The 17093-nt window shown below is 43.9% G+C and overlaps 1 protein-coding gene across 1 annotated transcript in view; it reads left to right on the forward strand.

Moving 5' to 3' along the window:
* Positions 1 to 11921: 11921 nt before the first annotated feature.
* The window catches only part of LOC310853208 (membrane-associated guanylate kinase, WW and PDZ domain-containing protein 2-like), a 78512-nt gene continuing 73340 nt past the window's right edge, over positions 11922 to 17093 (forward strand). Inside the window, exons 1-2 of the mRNA XM_083757449.1 lie at positions 11922 to 11974; positions 14933 to 15054. Of these exons, the coding sequence (XP_083613575.1) occupies positions 15006 to 15054 (49 nt within the window). The 5' untranslated portion in view covers positions 11922 to 11974; positions 14933 to 15005. The remainder of the gene's footprint in view (positions 11975 to 14932; positions 15055 to 17093) is intronic.

Here is a 17093-nt window from a genome sequence, read left to right on the forward strand (position 1 = left end):
ATCACACCAGTGTGAACCAAGTGGTGCAACTCCCGTGCGTCCAGCAGGTGGCAGCCATGTCACATACTTCTCTCGTTCCATGCTCACACAGACACACACACAAACACGTACAGGGCATTGTAAGCTGGATGTAGAAGTGGTTTGCACCACTTAAAAAATAGCAGTCCATATAGGTCAGTTTTCGGCCTACAATAATTGGCCGTTGGTGAATGGAAATGGCCAAACGCTCACAAAACGTCATGCCATATGTCCTCCGTGGCCTTGTAGTCGCTCTCTGTGTGCGGAGTTTACTCATTTGCGTATCTATTGACGTGTCTCACGACCACACCTTACAGTACTGATCAATATATCTTGCTGTTATGGCTGAATTCTACGTTTGGAATTAGTTGAATTAAGTTTTTACTACATAATTTAATCTAATAAACGGCGTTAACGAGGCTGTAATAAAACAACCTTCTTTACATAATTATCCAATTTAATATACGATGGAACAGTAAAAGAACTTGGGGGGGAAAAAAAGTTTCACAAGTGAAAGGAAGCAAGTGCCATTGCTCCGAATTGATGATCTGTATAATTAGGGACACAGGTCGAGTTTGTTGTAAAGTAATATTGTAAATGAAAAATCACACCCGTGTGAACTGAGTGGTGCAACTCCCCCCCCCCCCCCCCCCCCCCCACCCCTCTCTCTCTCTCTCTCTCTCTCTCTCTCTCTCTCTCTCTCGCTCATATATATTAGCAGGCAATAGTGCAGCACTATCCCTCTCGCTGTTTCTGGCACGACAGCGCCCCTACTGATACTCATTATACTGGTGCTCATTAACCAACACATAGGTGAACACATTGGTGAACACACGGACACGGACATTGCTGTTCCTTGGAGTGGTTGCACCACTCAAAAAGACAAAATTGGTTGAGTGGAGTGAGGAGCATGCGTGCGTGCGTGCGCGCATGTGTACACTTACATGTGTCTGCAGCCCAGAGTGTCGGTGTCATGAAACAAGCGAGTTACAAACTACGGGCCAAGTCACAGTTCAAGAAACGTCTCTTCATTCTGTGCCTTGTTGAAAGTCCGTGTCCTCGTTTTGGTTCTGAGAATGCGTAGCATTAACCTACATGTGGGAAAACCACACGGGGTTGGAAGTACAAGTTGAATGTAAATAAATGACACAATGCATGGTGTCGCGAGACTGTTTTCAGATGTTTTACAGCTATGGTTTAAATGTTTTAGCAGTCGGCAGTATTTATATCGTCATATATACACCACCACATCCTCTCTTAATCCGGGCTATTCTCGCTGGAGCATAGCATGAAGTAGCTGCCCCCCGAACAGACACTCACAGCTACTACAAATGTGCACAAATTAAGTGTTGTGTGTGTGTGTGTGGTCTGAACTCATGAATATTTTATGAATTATAAGTGTTGTGTGTGTGTGTGTGTGGTCTTTACTTATGAATATTTAATGAAAGTATCAGTTCCGAGTCACACCGCTCTGTGGAGAGACTGCAAGCTTAAGTACAAGTATCAATACTACTATGTAGAAATACTCTGTTACAAGTAAATGTCCAGAATTCAAAATGTACTAGAAAAGTATTGGTCTCAAAATGAACTTAAATAACAGTACTACTTATGCAGAATGTTCATGTTTTCAAAATGTCAAAAAATCATTTGAAAATATCCGAAATGTATATAGGGCTGAAGCGGTATAATGTATGTTTTGAAGCTCTAATCAAAATCTGCAAATTAACTAAAGTAACTAAACTAATTGGAAATTGGAAATACTCAAGCAAATTATACATTCTAAATTATAAAAAGCACAGTACTTGAGCACATGTACTTAGTTACTTACCACGACTGCAGCCTCTGTGGAGAGACCGGAGCTTAAGTACAAGTATCAATACTACAATGTAGAAATACTCAGTACTTAGTTACTTACCACCTCTGCCTCTGTGGAGAGACCGGAGCTTAAGTACAAGTATCAATACTACAATGTAGAAATACTCAGTACTTAGTTACTTACCACCTCTGCCTCTGTGGAGAGACCGGAGCTTAAGTTTCTGCAGCCCAGTCACACTCTCGTACTTAACCCATTAAGACCCGTGGCCGACTCTAAAAATGTCTTCTAAATCCTGACGGTTTTCAGAAAAAAAAAAAAAACGTTTGTTGCTATGTCAGTCTTCATGTTATGGACCTCCAAAATGGTATGTTTTTGGCCGTGAATCCCCATCTCAAAATGTGTTTATTTTATTTTGCCATGGACCCCTCAGAAGAGTGAAACATGTTTGCTTTAAAATATATATATATACTGTACATACGTATTTTCAAAGATTTGCACACATTTTCACGATTTTAACCCCTTTTGGTAGCTCATCATAAATAGCTCATCTACGAAAAAAACAAAAACCTTTTCAATCCACACATCATATCCCTCAAAAACGTGACCCTACAGTATATGTACTGGAGACGTCTAAATAGCATAATGACTCATACTGTTATATTTGCGGAGGATCCCGAAAAGCAATAGCAAGCAAAACGAGTCGGCGAACATATAAGTCAACATCTGTGATTTGTGAAGCATTATCTACAGTGGTATGGTTTCTCCTCCAGTGTGGGATATACGCTTGGTGTTTCCTCAGATGACTCACTGAAACGATTGTCACACCGTTTTCAGAGGAATGGTTTCCCCCCCAGTGTGGCTATATGCCAGTGACGTAGAGTCTGTGGGGGCCGGGGGGCCAGGGCCCCCCATGAGGATTTCCGGGGAATTCCTAAAATGTTAACACCTCTTGGCCCCACCCAAGTACTCAAATGCTAATCGGGTTTCTTTCGTTTTCACCTAGCCAGGTATAAAATAGGCCTATACAGTACTGTACTCTGCTTACTTGTTTTCATTCACAATGAAACCACCACCAGCTAAGAAGGTCTTCGTCCAGAGAAAGCTACAGTTCGCCGACTTTACCAATCTGTAAATAAAAGTACCAGCGAAAACTTATTTTGTTGGGGGAGGGGGGGGGGGGGGATTATGAAAACTATTCGTCCCTGCTATACGCCAATGCCTCCATGCATTTCAGCTGACATAGTAAAACCTTTGTCACACTGCAGTACAATGGAATGGTTTTTTCTGGTGTCTGCAGACCACCTAACTGACTGAAACTCTTTGTCACATTGTTTACAGTGGAAAGGTTTTTCCCCCAGTGTGGACACGCTGATGTGTTTCCAGATTACTTTTATGACTGAAACATGACACTATTATTACCTCCATACCTGTTTGGGGATATGCCATACCAATCTCTATAGATATTTTCTTAAATGGGGGGGAAAAAATCATGGGTTTTCTATCTGTGGCTCCACATATGGCCACCACCGCTAGCCCCTCCTATGCCCAGCTTTGTGTGTGCGTGTGGATTTTAGCGATGATTTGATTGGCTGATCATCACCCCACAGCGATGATTTGATTGGCTGAGCAAAGTCCAAAAGTGACAATCTACATTGACTTCCTCAGAATCAGAATCGGAATCAGAATCAAACTTTATTGTCACATCACATTACAGGTAACATGGGTGAAATTCTTGTTTGTGCAGGCTCATCATTGCAGTTAAAAAGAAAGAAAGTGCATAGTACATGACTAATCTACATGGTACAATATGTATGCATATATAAAAAAAAAAAAGGTGATGTAGCCTATGTGTATAGAGTAGTCTACTAAAGGAGACCAATCCGTTCAATCTGTGTGGCGTCACCAATCCTAGCTCTTGTTCAGCAGTCTAATTGTGGACAAGTAGAAGCTGTTCAAGAGTCTGGTGGTGCTGCTCTTGATACTCATGTAGCGTTTGCCCGGCCGTGGGCGTGGAAGTGGTTTGAACAGGCTATGGCTGGGGTGATGGATGTCCCTGATAATGCTCTCAGCCTTAGCCACACAACGTCTCTCGTGTATTTCCTGGAGTGGGGAAAGCTCCCCTCCCACGATGCGCTGTGCTGTTCGCACCACTCTCTGCAGTCTTTTCCGTTCTGCAGCGGTGCAATTTCCGAACCAGGCAGTGGTGCCGCTCGTCAGAACACTCTCGATGGTGCTCTTGTAGAACGCTCTGAGGATGCGGGGGCTCACTCTGAATTTCTTCAGGCGCCTCAGGCAGTAGAGCCGTTGTTGGGCTTTTTTCACCACTGTGGTTGTGTGTGTGGCCCACTTCAGGTCCCTCGAGATGTTTATCCCGAGGAACTTGAAGTCGCTGACCTGCTCCACTGCAGCACCATTGATGACAATGGGCGCGTGCTCTCTCTCTGCGTTTTGTTGAAGATTACCAGGATTCACATATCCCAGATTGCTCCACCGTCCTAGAGAGAGAGAGAGAGAGAGAGTCTGGAAAATCCCAGCACTGTCTTCTAGGACAGGGGTTCTCAACAAGTGGGTTGCGACCCCTCGTGGGGTCCCCAAATTATAAAAAAAAAATAATAATAATAAAAAGAAAATAATATATATTTTTAATGAATTGCTGGAAAATGGAAATGAAGAGTTTACATGCATAAACTTTTCTTAATGATTATATCTGGTTTCAGTATTAATTTATGATTTGTATTGGGGGTGGGGATGGGCTGGGGACCCCCGGAAATGGCCATGGGGGGTCGCGAGACATGGCCAAAGCATTTCCGGCGGTCCCCAGCCAAAACACGTTGAGAACCGGTTTCCACCCTGCATGTTCTTCCGGCCAAATTAGAAAAGGAAAGGGATGAAATATGCATGAGCTTCGTTCTGAGCACCAAACTTGACTTCAAAAAGGTCCTCTGTGAGAGTGCACGAGAAAAGGGTTTTCTCTCCTCCGTGTCCCTTCATGTGGTCTTTGAATACCTGGGAGGACACACACACACGCGCGCGCACACACACACACACACACACACACACACACGCTATCATAGAAGCATGCAGGAGGAGGAGGAGGAGACAAGAGACCGAGGGTGGACCGCCCGTCCGTAGGGACATTAAACCAGGGAAGACATTTACAAGGGCATTGTCTGTGTGTAAGTTGATGGACCTTTACTTTTAGGATGGCAGGCCATATGGTATGACACTATACTAGAGGTCACTATACTAGTGACCTCTATACGACACTATACTGGAGGTATAGTGTCCACCCACAGACTGTGGGTGGGGGGGGGGGGGGGTCCCTTTCAGTGGTGGAAAGTAACAAAGTAAGTTTACTTAACCCATTTACGCCTGACCTCGAAATTAAAAATAAATCTTCTAAATCCTCCAGTTTTCTGAAATAAATATTTTCACGATTTTTCAAAAATAGCAGACCTACAAGCTCGTAGCGTGCCACTCGGTGGCGCGCTACGAGCTTGTAGGTCTGCTATTACCTCTTCAGCTGTATATGCTTTTTCAGATTTTTATTCATTTGAAACAAATTTTTCCACCACCCTTTATACAAATGTTTTCTTTCTTTCTTTCTTTTTGAGGCTATGCCCAGCCTTCCGGGTTTGTGTGAACACAAACATTGGCTTGTGATTGGCTGATCACCCCATAGCGATAATTCTGATTGGCTGAGCAAAGTACATATTGAAGGTAAAAGTGAGGGCAGAAAAGTGAAGACGCCAAAAGTGATTGGGCCGGAATGACATTTGTGAATTGGGATGATTTCATTGGCTGAGCACGGAATGTAATGTATGACGATGCGTGATGCTGTAAGAGCGCCCCTCACGTCACACACGTGTGATTTTTAAGTTCCCGCCCGAAAGTTTCAGTCAATAGTTCCCTGGATACATGCAGAGTGACACACACACACACACACACACACACGCGCACTCACACACACTGACACACTGACACACACACACACATGTCCCAGAAGAGTTGGCACTCCATTGCCAGCTGCTGACAGTGAGTGTTTATAGACGGCACTCAGTAGAGCTTGAGCAAAAAAAGACAGCCCTGCCAAGTTCAGCATTTATCAGTGCCCTACTCAGCGAAGGTAATGGTGTGTGTGTGTGTGTGTGTGTGTGTGTGTGTGCGTGTGTGTGTGTGTGTGTGTGTGTGTGTGTGTGTGTGTGTGTTCTATTCCAGCCATTACCCCAGACAGTGATGTGTCAAATGGCCGGGGCGGGGTGTGTCTGTCTGTCTGTCTGTCTGTGTGTGTGTGTGTGTGTGTGTGTATGTGTGTGTGTGTGTGTGTGTACGCATCTGAGATGTTTTCACTCACACACCTGCACTCAACGAACGCCCAAGTCACATGGCTCCCCGCAGGTCCTTTCCTGGACGTTTTAATAGAACGTTTTTTCATTAGATCTTGTGTGTGTGTCTGTGTGTGCGCACTGTGCACATGCAACTCCCCCAAGACTATACATGTGCCATGTGCTTAAGTGACTGTGTGTGTGTGCGTGCGTGAGTACGCACTCATGTTTGCGCGAGCGCGCGCGTGTGTGTGTGGGCGCGCACACGCTCCACTGTTTGGCGCGTGTGTTTGTGGAGCTCGGTGAAGGTGAGGACATGAAACATTCTCTTTCATATTTAATGAGGGGAGATGGAGAGGACTGAAGGAATGAAGCCATGTTCACGCAGGACTTATTCCCCCATGGGCTGACAGGCTGCTTCCAGCACTCACATCAATCTGTGCACGTGTGCGTGTGTGTGTGGTAGGTACAGTATGTGCATTTCTGTGAGAGTGCATGCAAAAAAAGCTTTTCCCCCATTGAAAGTTTAATAATTTGTGTTGTGGGCATGGGGGTGAGGGAGGCATTATAATGCACTGCGCCAGTACTGTTTGGATGTGCTTTTATTGTTCTGGGGCCCTAGCAGTCTATTAACCCATTCTGACCTGAGATCAGATTCTAAAAATGTCTTCTACATCCTGACAGTTTTCTGATTTCTCCCCCCTTCTCTCTCTCTCTCTCTCTCTCTCTCTCTCTGCTTTTTATGTCAGTCATTCTTCGATTTTTCTAAAATAGCATTTTTTTTGCTACGTTTTTAATATTGTATGTTATGACCATACTGTCTGGCTAGACTGCCTTTGTGTAGTGTCTCTATATTATTTTTGTCTGTGTACACTATGTCAGTTTGTATATGTACTGAAGCAGTGGGGGAGAGTAACTACTGTAAGTGCATTTACTCATACTACTTAAGTACAATTATTACTTGAGTAAATCCACATTCCACATTCCAATACGTCTACTCGCTATATACATGTCGGCCATTTGAAAATAGCCGATCTACAAGCTCACAATGCGTCACGATGTGAGCTATTCTCTGAACATTTATAAATGAGTACTTTCACTTTTGGTACATGAATACATTTGGATACTTTCTTGCTTTTACTCAAGTACATTTTGAATTCCAGACTTTTGCTTGTGACAGAGTATTTCTATATTCCAGTATTGATCACATTTTACTTAACCCATTTTGGGCGTGAAGCCCTTTTGGTGTTAGCATTATGTTATGCTTTAGCTATATTGAAAAATAGCAGATCTACAAGCTCATAGCACGCCACCGAGTGGCGCGCTACGAGCTTGTAGGTCTGCTATTTTTGAAAAATCGAAGAACGACTGACATAGACACATAGCTTTTTCAGAAAACTGTCAGGATGTAGAAGACATTTTTAGAATCTGATCTCAGGTCAGAATGGGTTTAAGTAAAAACAAATGTGAGTACTTTTTCCACCACTGTTCTGAAGCCACATCTTGTTTTGTAACAGCCACGAGCCAATTAGAGCCCACCCCTTGTATGCTACAAGTCTATTATTAGGGAGCATTATCTCGCCTATTATCTCATGCTCTCATCCTGATTATCTTTTGTGCAATTGCTAATCAAAACAAAGCTTATTTTTAAGCGTCACCGGAAGGCAAATTATGCGAGTCACACTGGGTTCAGCCAAGATGCTAATTCGTCAGGAGTCTCGTAATGGTACTAAGATACTAACACTACTGGATTCCCACTACTGGCCAGTGTTGTTTTTGGCAGCAGATTTTTGGTTTTAGTCATATTCTTTTGAATAGTTTTCATTTAGTTTTAGTCACCTGGAATGTGTTGGTGTTAGTCTAGTTTTAGTCGACTAAATAGCGTATGATTTTAGTCGACTAAATCTACAATTGATTTAGTCGACTAAAATGTATTTTGTCGGGCCTTGATGCCGTTGTAATGACTGATTTTGCACTTGCTGAAAATAGCCGATCTACAAGCTCACAGCTTGTAGAGCAACTAATTGTAAAATGACTTCTGGATCTCTTGTCCACTGGTCCCTTCATAACATTTTAGTTTTTATTTGTCGACAAAATTGTCAATATATTTAGTCTTAGTTTTAGACATCATAGCTTAGTTTTCATTTTGTTTCCATGTAGTTTTCGTCAGTGAAAAAAGGTAGTCGACGAACATTATTCGTCTTAGTTTTAGTCTACGAAAACAACACTGCTACACTTAGCACATCCTAGAGTGCTAAGCTGACGGGGAGTGACTCCTTCAAGGCATGTTTTTCTGAGATATACTGTATATATATATATATATATATATATATATATATACGTTCGCTTGGTGAGGGCGTGAGCTGACGAGAGGCGAGAGCCTGAAAATTCAGCCCGGCATGAATGATGGCTGGGTCAGGGCTGTGGAGATGACGGAGCTGCTTTGATCTCCCAGAACAAAAGCGATAGATGTACTGCTGCAGCACGCTCCCCGCGAAGAGGGAGATGATGGCTGGGGGGGGGGGCAAATTGCGTACGAATGCCAGAGAGAGAGAGAGAGAGAGAGAGAGAGAGAGAAAAAAAAACGCTTCACGCATGCACACCCACGTTCGTATGGCGAGAGAGACGATGATATTGATGGCAGTAGCTGTCCTTTTGAGGAAAGCCTGTGTTTTTATTGACCTCCTGGCAATATACCGGCGCTCGAGTACGACGGAAAAGGCTACTCCAAGTGGCTTGTAGTGTTTTCCGTAGTGCGAGCGTGGAAATCAGTTGTTTTCAGCAAGCAACAGCAAAGTACAGCATAATGAAAAGCAATGAGTTAAGGGGCCTTCGTTGTCCGCGACAGTCCCTGAAGCCCCCTTAGCTATTACATGAAAAAAATAATCACTGTAAAACCACGGCCTTGCATGGCTTATTGCTTTTATAAAAGCTGTTACCCAAATGTGACGACATGAAATGCATAACATCCCACATTTCCCAATGCCACTACAATAATCATTTCTACAAGATAGTAGTCCCCGGACTGCCTGCATTTGCCTGCATTTGTGTGCACATGCTATACAAATGCATGGAAGGTCCTAATGTTGATATAAGCAGTCACGGCAGGTGTGTGTGTGTGTGTGTGTGTGTGTTATAGAGCATTTTACAATGGCCTCCAACGTGGCTCAGCCAATCATAACAACAAGCCCATAGCTCGGCACAGATTGCCGCGCTAGGAGCTTGTAGGTCGTGAAATCGTGAAAATGTGCCTGAAATCATTGAATATATATTCTTTCAGAGCGAGTTTTTAACTCAAATCTTTGCTACTGGGAGGGTCCCTGGAACAACATATTCTCAGATGGGGTTCGGCGGCCAATTACATATACATTTTGTGGTCCTTGACATAAAATATTGAGCACCACTGATATAGAAACACAAGGTTTTTCAGAAAACAGTTTTATTATTTCGACGTCAGGCCTAAATGGGTTAATGTTTCAACCCATTCCATGCACTAGTAGGGTGGGCTGCTTTCTTTCATATGAAGTTATACAATGAACATTTTATACATCGCCACGTCTTATGCTCATTCCGACAATGACTCACATTGTCTAATCTTCTAACTAATGGGCTTTCAATTTCAACATTTAATGTGTCAGTAATTGCATTTTTTAAAGAAAAAACGAACAGAAAACATGTCACAGTTGAGTGAACGCCTCATTGACAGGCTTGCACGCATTTGATGTGTGTTTGTTTGTTTAGATCGTAATGTATGCAACGGTTTCACACATCAAAACGCAATATGTATATCCACATTATGCAGCGTATACATATTTTACAAATATACAATATGGTCCAATTAGTATAAATATTTAGTGTTGTTTGTGATGTTCACAGCAGAGGCTGCACTTGATGCACTATAGTTAACACCCTGCGCTACGTTTTAGACCGTGGTGGACTGGAAAGTAACTAATTTCTTTTTAGTATTTTAACTTTTTTGAGTATTTCTAATTTCCAGTGTTTTTTACTTCTAATCCACTACATCTAACATTGTACTTTTACTCCACTACATTTATTTGAAAAGTTAAAAGTAGTAGTTTCTCTGTAGATTTGGATTGGAGCTCTTCAAGGGTCCAAAGAAATGGCTCCGACTCCCAACATAATAATCTGTGAATTTCTCCAATTACGACCTGTGCCGAAAACGAAAACATTTTCAAATAAGAAAATCAAACCACAAATGGATCCGTGGCAATTTCATCTGATTTCCGACCTGTTCCGAGATCTCTTTCAAAGGGCGGCGCCGAGCCCGACGGAGATTGGATTACCCGAGACCTGACCCAGGCAGACATGAATGTGGACTTTATGAAATAATATAGCTGACCAATTACCATATTATGATTAAAGTGAGAAAGAGAGAGGGAGAGAGAGAGAGACCCCGTTTGGAACAGCGGAGGGTGAGAGGGCTATGAGCAACGGAGGAGACTGGTCTCGTCTCCTCGGCGTGCGTGCATTTAACCTACTTATATTAATTTGCTTTGAGCTTCTCTTAAGTTCTCTTTCACCTCGTTGAGGTCAACAACTGTTTGTCGGCATCCATCGTCCATGATTATAATAATGTAAAAAATTGCACACCGGTGTTTTCAAATCAGTCCGCCCTGGCTTGGTGCGCATCAAGCTCCCTGCAGTGAGGCTCTCTCCAATGTCGAGGCGCTATAGCTCGGCCCTGGTGGTAAGAGTGGGGACTGCAGGCGGTACCCGTGGAGTTATGACGAGGAAACCCCGTGCAGCTGGGGCTTTAACATGGAGCGCTCGTTTGCACTTCCGCATTTTGGACGGGTGCAGTATTTAGTTTAAACAGTTTTTGGTTTAGACTAGTCATTGGTTAGACCAGTCATTAGTCCTATACAACTACAACCTATCTCAAGCCCTCACCCTAAACCTAGCCTCCCACGGGGCAGCACACCTAAACCTAACCTTAACCCATGTCTAACCAATGACTAGTCTAAACTAAGTATGCACCCCTTTTGGACACCACATTTTGGTGTCCAAATCGGGAAAAATGCTGAAGTAGACGGTTCTTCCGGGTGCTTCAAAACGCCACTGAAATGAATAGTCTCTATCCTTTTAATACTCTATGGTACGCATGCGCACACAGCGTAGCTCTGATCCTAAACATAATCACCACACAAGCAACACAGCAGTGCATGTCGCTGCTACACCTAACCTGATCCTAGAGCTCCGCCTAAACTATCACACAAGGTATTAACCCATTCTGACCTGAGATCAGATTCTAAAAATGTCAGTCGTTCTTCAATTTTTCAAAAATAGCAGACCTACAAGCTCGTATCGCGCCACTCGGTGGCGCGATATGAGCTTGTAGATCTGCTATTTTTCAATAGGTAAAGCACAACATGATGCCAACACCAAAATGGGTGCCCGGTCAGAATGGGTTAACCCATTTTGGGGCGGGAACCCCTTTTGGTGTTAGCATTACGTTACGCTTTAGCTATTGGAAAATAGCAGATCTACGAGCTTGTATAGGTCTAGCTATTTTAGAAAAATTGAAGAACGACTGACATATAGAAACATGGCTTTTTCAGAAAACTGTGGGGATGTAGAAGACCTTTTTAGAATCTGATCTCAGGTCAGAATGGGTTGACACAATCGTATAGGTCCGGTAATTAATGACAATGCAATGCACACTGTAAACTGATATCGACGAAGACCGAATGCATGTGGAATAAACATAAATATTATCACCGTCTTCTTTTCTTACAGAGCTTCCGTACGGCTGGGAGAAAATCGATGACCCCATTTACGGCAGCTACTATGTGGAGTAAGTCGGGTACATATTTAATACGTAATGGAGTGTGTGTGTGTGTGTGTGTGTGTGCGGGGGGTGTATCCAAGTGGCACGCTGTGTATTAATCATATTTATCACCTCGTGCACGCACTATGCTGGTGCTGTTGCCAGGACACAGCTGCTCCCTTTTCCGGAGACTAATGGGCCCGTCCAAGAGGGGGTGTGTGTGCGTGCGTGCCTGCGTGAGTGTGTTAGGTCATGTGTATGAATCAGTTTCTTCATTAAAGACAAGCGTATCCGGGCGGCGGCGGGCAGAGCCATGGAGTAAGACAGAGTTACGACATTGAGGGGGCAGAAAACCGACCGCTCGAGCGCTGTTCATGCAGCCCTGGGTGGAGAGGGACAAGAAAAATAGCAGACCTACGAGCTTGTAGGTCTGCTATTTTTTGAAAAATCGTAAATGATGCGGCACAAATATCTTTGAATATATACAACGTAAACATTACAGAGACTTTATTTGTCACTGTACAATACCGTACAATATTTTTTGGCATGTTGCACACTATTATTATAGTATAATATAGTATATTATTATAAAATAAAGAGATTTAAGATCATTAACTATAGCTGGGCTGTTGCCTGAGTCCAGTGCATTCTGCCTACTTCCGGTCCAGAACTTTTATTTGTCACTGTTCGCGATGCCCTTCAGCAATAAAGGTCTATGTAGAAGAGCCGCCGTTGGACTGGTCCCATGGAGTGAACACGGAGTTGTCGCAACTCTTTCTTACTCTATGGCTCTGGTGGTGGGTAACTGGGTATTGCCTGCAACCTCACGATAGATATGTACAGTATCATGATACAGAGGCCATGATAATATGATATAATATATCATACAGTATACCGGTATATCAATATATTGTCTGAAATTTTTAAGTTTCCAAATCAATTAGAAAAACGTAGTGGGTAACATCTTACACTAAATGCTCCACGTGTGTGTGACTGTGTGTGTGTGTGTGTGTGTGTGTGTGTGCGTGTGCATACGTACGTACTGTACGCGCGTGTGTGTCTGTGTACGTCTGTAATGTAATCCAACGTAACTCGAGAACCGTTTGCCCCACCGACTCCAAATTTGACACACGCGTTCCACACCACCACACACACACACACACACGGAGTGCAGTGGCTCACTCTACCCCTGAGCTATTGAAAAATAGCAGATCTACAAGCTCATACCGAGCCACCGAGTGGTAGGTCGGCTATTTTTTTTCAATCGAAGAACGACTGACATGGAAACATTTTTCAGAAAACTGTCAGGATGTAGAAAACATTTTTTTAGAATCTGATCTCAGGTCAGATGGCATGCGCCTGGACCGCTTGGCTACATAGCAGGTTTATTTTTAGACTGCCAGGAGTGCACTATTACGGCCGGCCCTGGGAGGTCTCGTATATATGTATACGGCTACTTGGCAGTGCACCATGTAGCTCTGGGGATGCTGTTATTGAGACTGACACACATATATATATATATATATATATATATATATATATATACCAGTCCAATACTGTGAATGGAAGCTCCACAGTGGGTCTCATTACGTACATGTGTGAGAGCAACATGACGGGAGGGACCAAAGTGAGAGATTGTGAGTACAGGAAAGGTTCGCGAGTGCACGCATACACACACGTACTTCTTGTACGAGTGTGAGGATTACAGTGCAGTCTTCTTGAAAGAAGCGGGGCTTAGGATGTTGTGACGACTAATTGTTTCACAGAAAGGTTACAGTATTCATAGCGTTCAACTTTTCTCTGACCGATTCGATACCATAATCGACAAACTTATTATTCTAAAAATGTCTTCTACATCCTGACAGTTTTCTGAAAAAGCTGTTTCTATGTCAGTCGTCAGTCATTTTTCAAAAATAGCAGACCTACAAGCTACGAGCTTGTAGGTCTGCTATTTGAAAAATCGACTGACATAGAAACATTATTCTAACTTGGGAGCCTGATTGTTCACTTTTTACTCAGCAAAATCCTTCTTTTTGCCGGTCGATTACATAATCTGGGACTCGGGCCACTTAATTAATCATCACAGCCTGAGCCTCAATAGCAGCAGGATTCATTTATATCTACTGTATGAGAGAGAGAGAGAGAGAGAGAGAGAGAGAGAGAGAGAGAGAACCAAATTGCCTCTATGTTCTTTGCAATGGTTCTCAACAAAATGGTCCTTGAGGGGGTTCCAGGTTGCCCCCATGCAGCTAAATGCTGGAGAGTTGGTCCCTTATTTAACCCATTTAGGCCTGACATCGAAATAAAATAAAAACGTCTTCTGAAAGAATATAACATAATGCTTAGAATGGGATAATTATGTTTAACTCTTGAGAGCGCAAAATTAAACCAAATGTACCCTCACGGGTCCATTTGGTTCCACTTTACACTCTCAAGAGTGAAATTATCGTCTGCATCACTTAATTTACAAGACGTGCAGTCCACAATTAGAGCATGTAGAAGCGTTGTTATTTTGATCGTTCACCTGTTATCTCTCCTATAATACCAACATCAACACAGCATGGAATTGTAGACAAAATCCTATTCAAGTAGTTTTGGGATCTGAGAGGCCAAAACATCTCATCAAAGGGAGCCATGTTGAGCCATGTTCCGTGGCTCAAATGCTGAATAAATAACGGTACTTGATAATAGGGATGCCCCCGATCACGTTTTTTTGCTGATTCCGATCATTTGATTTTGAGATCCGATTCGAAATTTCATTTTTTTACAGAACACTCATGCCATATCACAATAGTACAATATCCAAAATCACAGACAATATCAATATCATGACATGGATATAATATTGATACTAGCTCCCGATCCAATTTCCGACCATTTGAAAATGACGTAATCGGCCCAGATTCTCCGATCGCGTGATGGGATCGGGACAAACACTATTGATATATATGAAACCCACTGTTCTTTGTGTTGTCCCACATGCAGCCACATAAACCGAAGGACCCAGTTTGAGAACCCAGTCCTGGAGGCCAAGAGGAGGGTTCTGCAGCAGCAGCAGATGCAAAGCCAGGGTCTGTCCTCACTGCCCCTCCCTACTATTTACAGAGGTAAGATCCTCACTGCCCCTCCCTACTATTTACAGAGGTAAGATCCTCACTGCCCCTCCCTACTATTTACAGAGGTAAGATCCTCACTGCCCCTCCCTACTATTTACAGAGGTAAGATCCTCACTGCCCCTCCCTACTATTTACAGAGGTAAATATATACGGTCTTCCCTTCCCAATCGGGGTATATACCTCATTTTAATTAACTCCCAAAAAAAGTGTTATTGAGCTTTGTATTGATTCATAATCGTCTCGCTTATATTTACTGTACAGCAGAGCTCCCGGTCGATCAGGCAGCTCTGCTGTGCTCGATGTGTTTTGCCTGTTTCAAGATGGCGCCGTGCGCAAATGCTCCACACATTTATGGCCATTTATCTCAGAGTTACGGCTCAGATTGAGCTGGATTGAACAATGCGCCGATGTTAGCGGCTCAATAATAAATCGTCGATACCGCCCGGGTTAAAATATGAATGCTTCTAAAGACTCTTAACCCTCGGCTTTTCAGTGCCTTCTGCCAGCTCTATTCATATTCTTAATCGTCACACCGAGTAGGAGACAGACAGGTGCCTGTGAAATGGACGAGATCTGTTTCCATAGCAACGTAATATAGCCAACCACTTGAGAGTGTGCCTCCATGGTTACCCTCTCTGTGTCGAGTCCAGTGAAGCTCTCCCTCTCTCTCCACACCCCCCCCCCCCCACCCTCGCCCCCAATTTCTCCAAGTCCTTCCTATTCCATCCTTACAGTGTTGATTTTGTTGACTAAAACTGTTCGTCGACTAAACCTAAATAAAGACAATGACAAAAAGAGATCCTGTAGAACTTAAAAGACAAGTCATGGCCTGGGCCGCGGCTCAGCGGTCCAGGCACCTATAGGCTGGTAATCGAGCCTGGCGGCGTGTTGCGGGTTTGAGTCCCGAGCCCGACGACCTTTGCTGCGTGTCTCCCCCCCCCCCCCCCCATCTCTCTCTCCCCCTTTCCTTACAAGCTACTGTAACCTATCAATAAAGGCAAAGAAACAAACAAAACAGCAGATCTACAAGCTCACGTGTCCACTCCATGCTGCCGACCTCTTCTCCCCCCATCACTCTCGCCCCCCCCCCCCCACATCGCCAGTGGAGGATGTCTGCCCCTGGGCCACCACCACCACCAGACCATCCGTGGCGGGACCCCCCCGCGGCCGGCCGGCTCGCCACCACCACCACAGCCTCGGTGGCGACGCCGCCAGCGTGTGCCCCCTTCGACACGCTCTGATGAACGTGTGCCCGCACCTCCTAAACCTCCAGCAGCAGCCGCCGCCATCAGAGCCTCCTCCTCCTCCTCTCCACACCCGCACCGTGGTGCTAAAGCAGCCTGGCGGTAGCCCCGCCCTCTCCTTGTGGCACTTTATAGTCAGTAAGTAGTAGAGGCAGTGGTGGAGGGACCAAAAAAAAGTGCTTAAAAGTTTTACTTAAGTGCAAGTGTTAATACAATTGACCCATTTGGACCTGAGATCAGATTCTAAAAAAATTCTTCTACATCCTGACAGTTTTCTGAAAAAGCCATGTTTCTGTGTCGGTGGTTCTTAGATTTCTCAAAAATAGCAGACCTACAAGCTCGTAGCGCGCCACTCAGTGGTGCGCTATGAGCTTGTAGATGCTTGTATGACTTGTAGATCGGCTGTTTTCAATTGGCCCGAAATGTATATAGGGCTGAAATGGTCAAATGTATGTTTTGGAATAATATTCAAAATCTACAAAGTAACCAGTAACCAAATAAATGTGGCAGAGTAGAAGCACAGTATTTGGATGTAGTGGAGTAGAATTAAAAGGAAATTGGACAATTGTACTTAAGCACAGCACTTAAGTAAATGTACTTGGTTACTTTCCAACACTGTAAAGTAGGCCAGGAGAGACGAAAAAACGAGACGAAACTATACACTTACTCACTTGTTGTCTCCCTAGTCCTTCCCCACTGCCTGTTCTCTCCTTCCAATCCGCTGGCTGACTCTAAGCATGCAATTAAGCTAACGAGCCCGGGTCTTCCCCCCCCCTGGCGATTTTC

This window comes from Protomyctophum parallelum (assembly GCF_964188405.1).
Source record: "Protomyctophum parallelum genome assembly, chromosome: 22".
NCBI classification, from domain to species: Eukaryota; Metazoa; Chordata; class Actinopteri; order Myctophiformes; family Myctophidae; genus Protomyctophum; species Protomyctophum parallelum.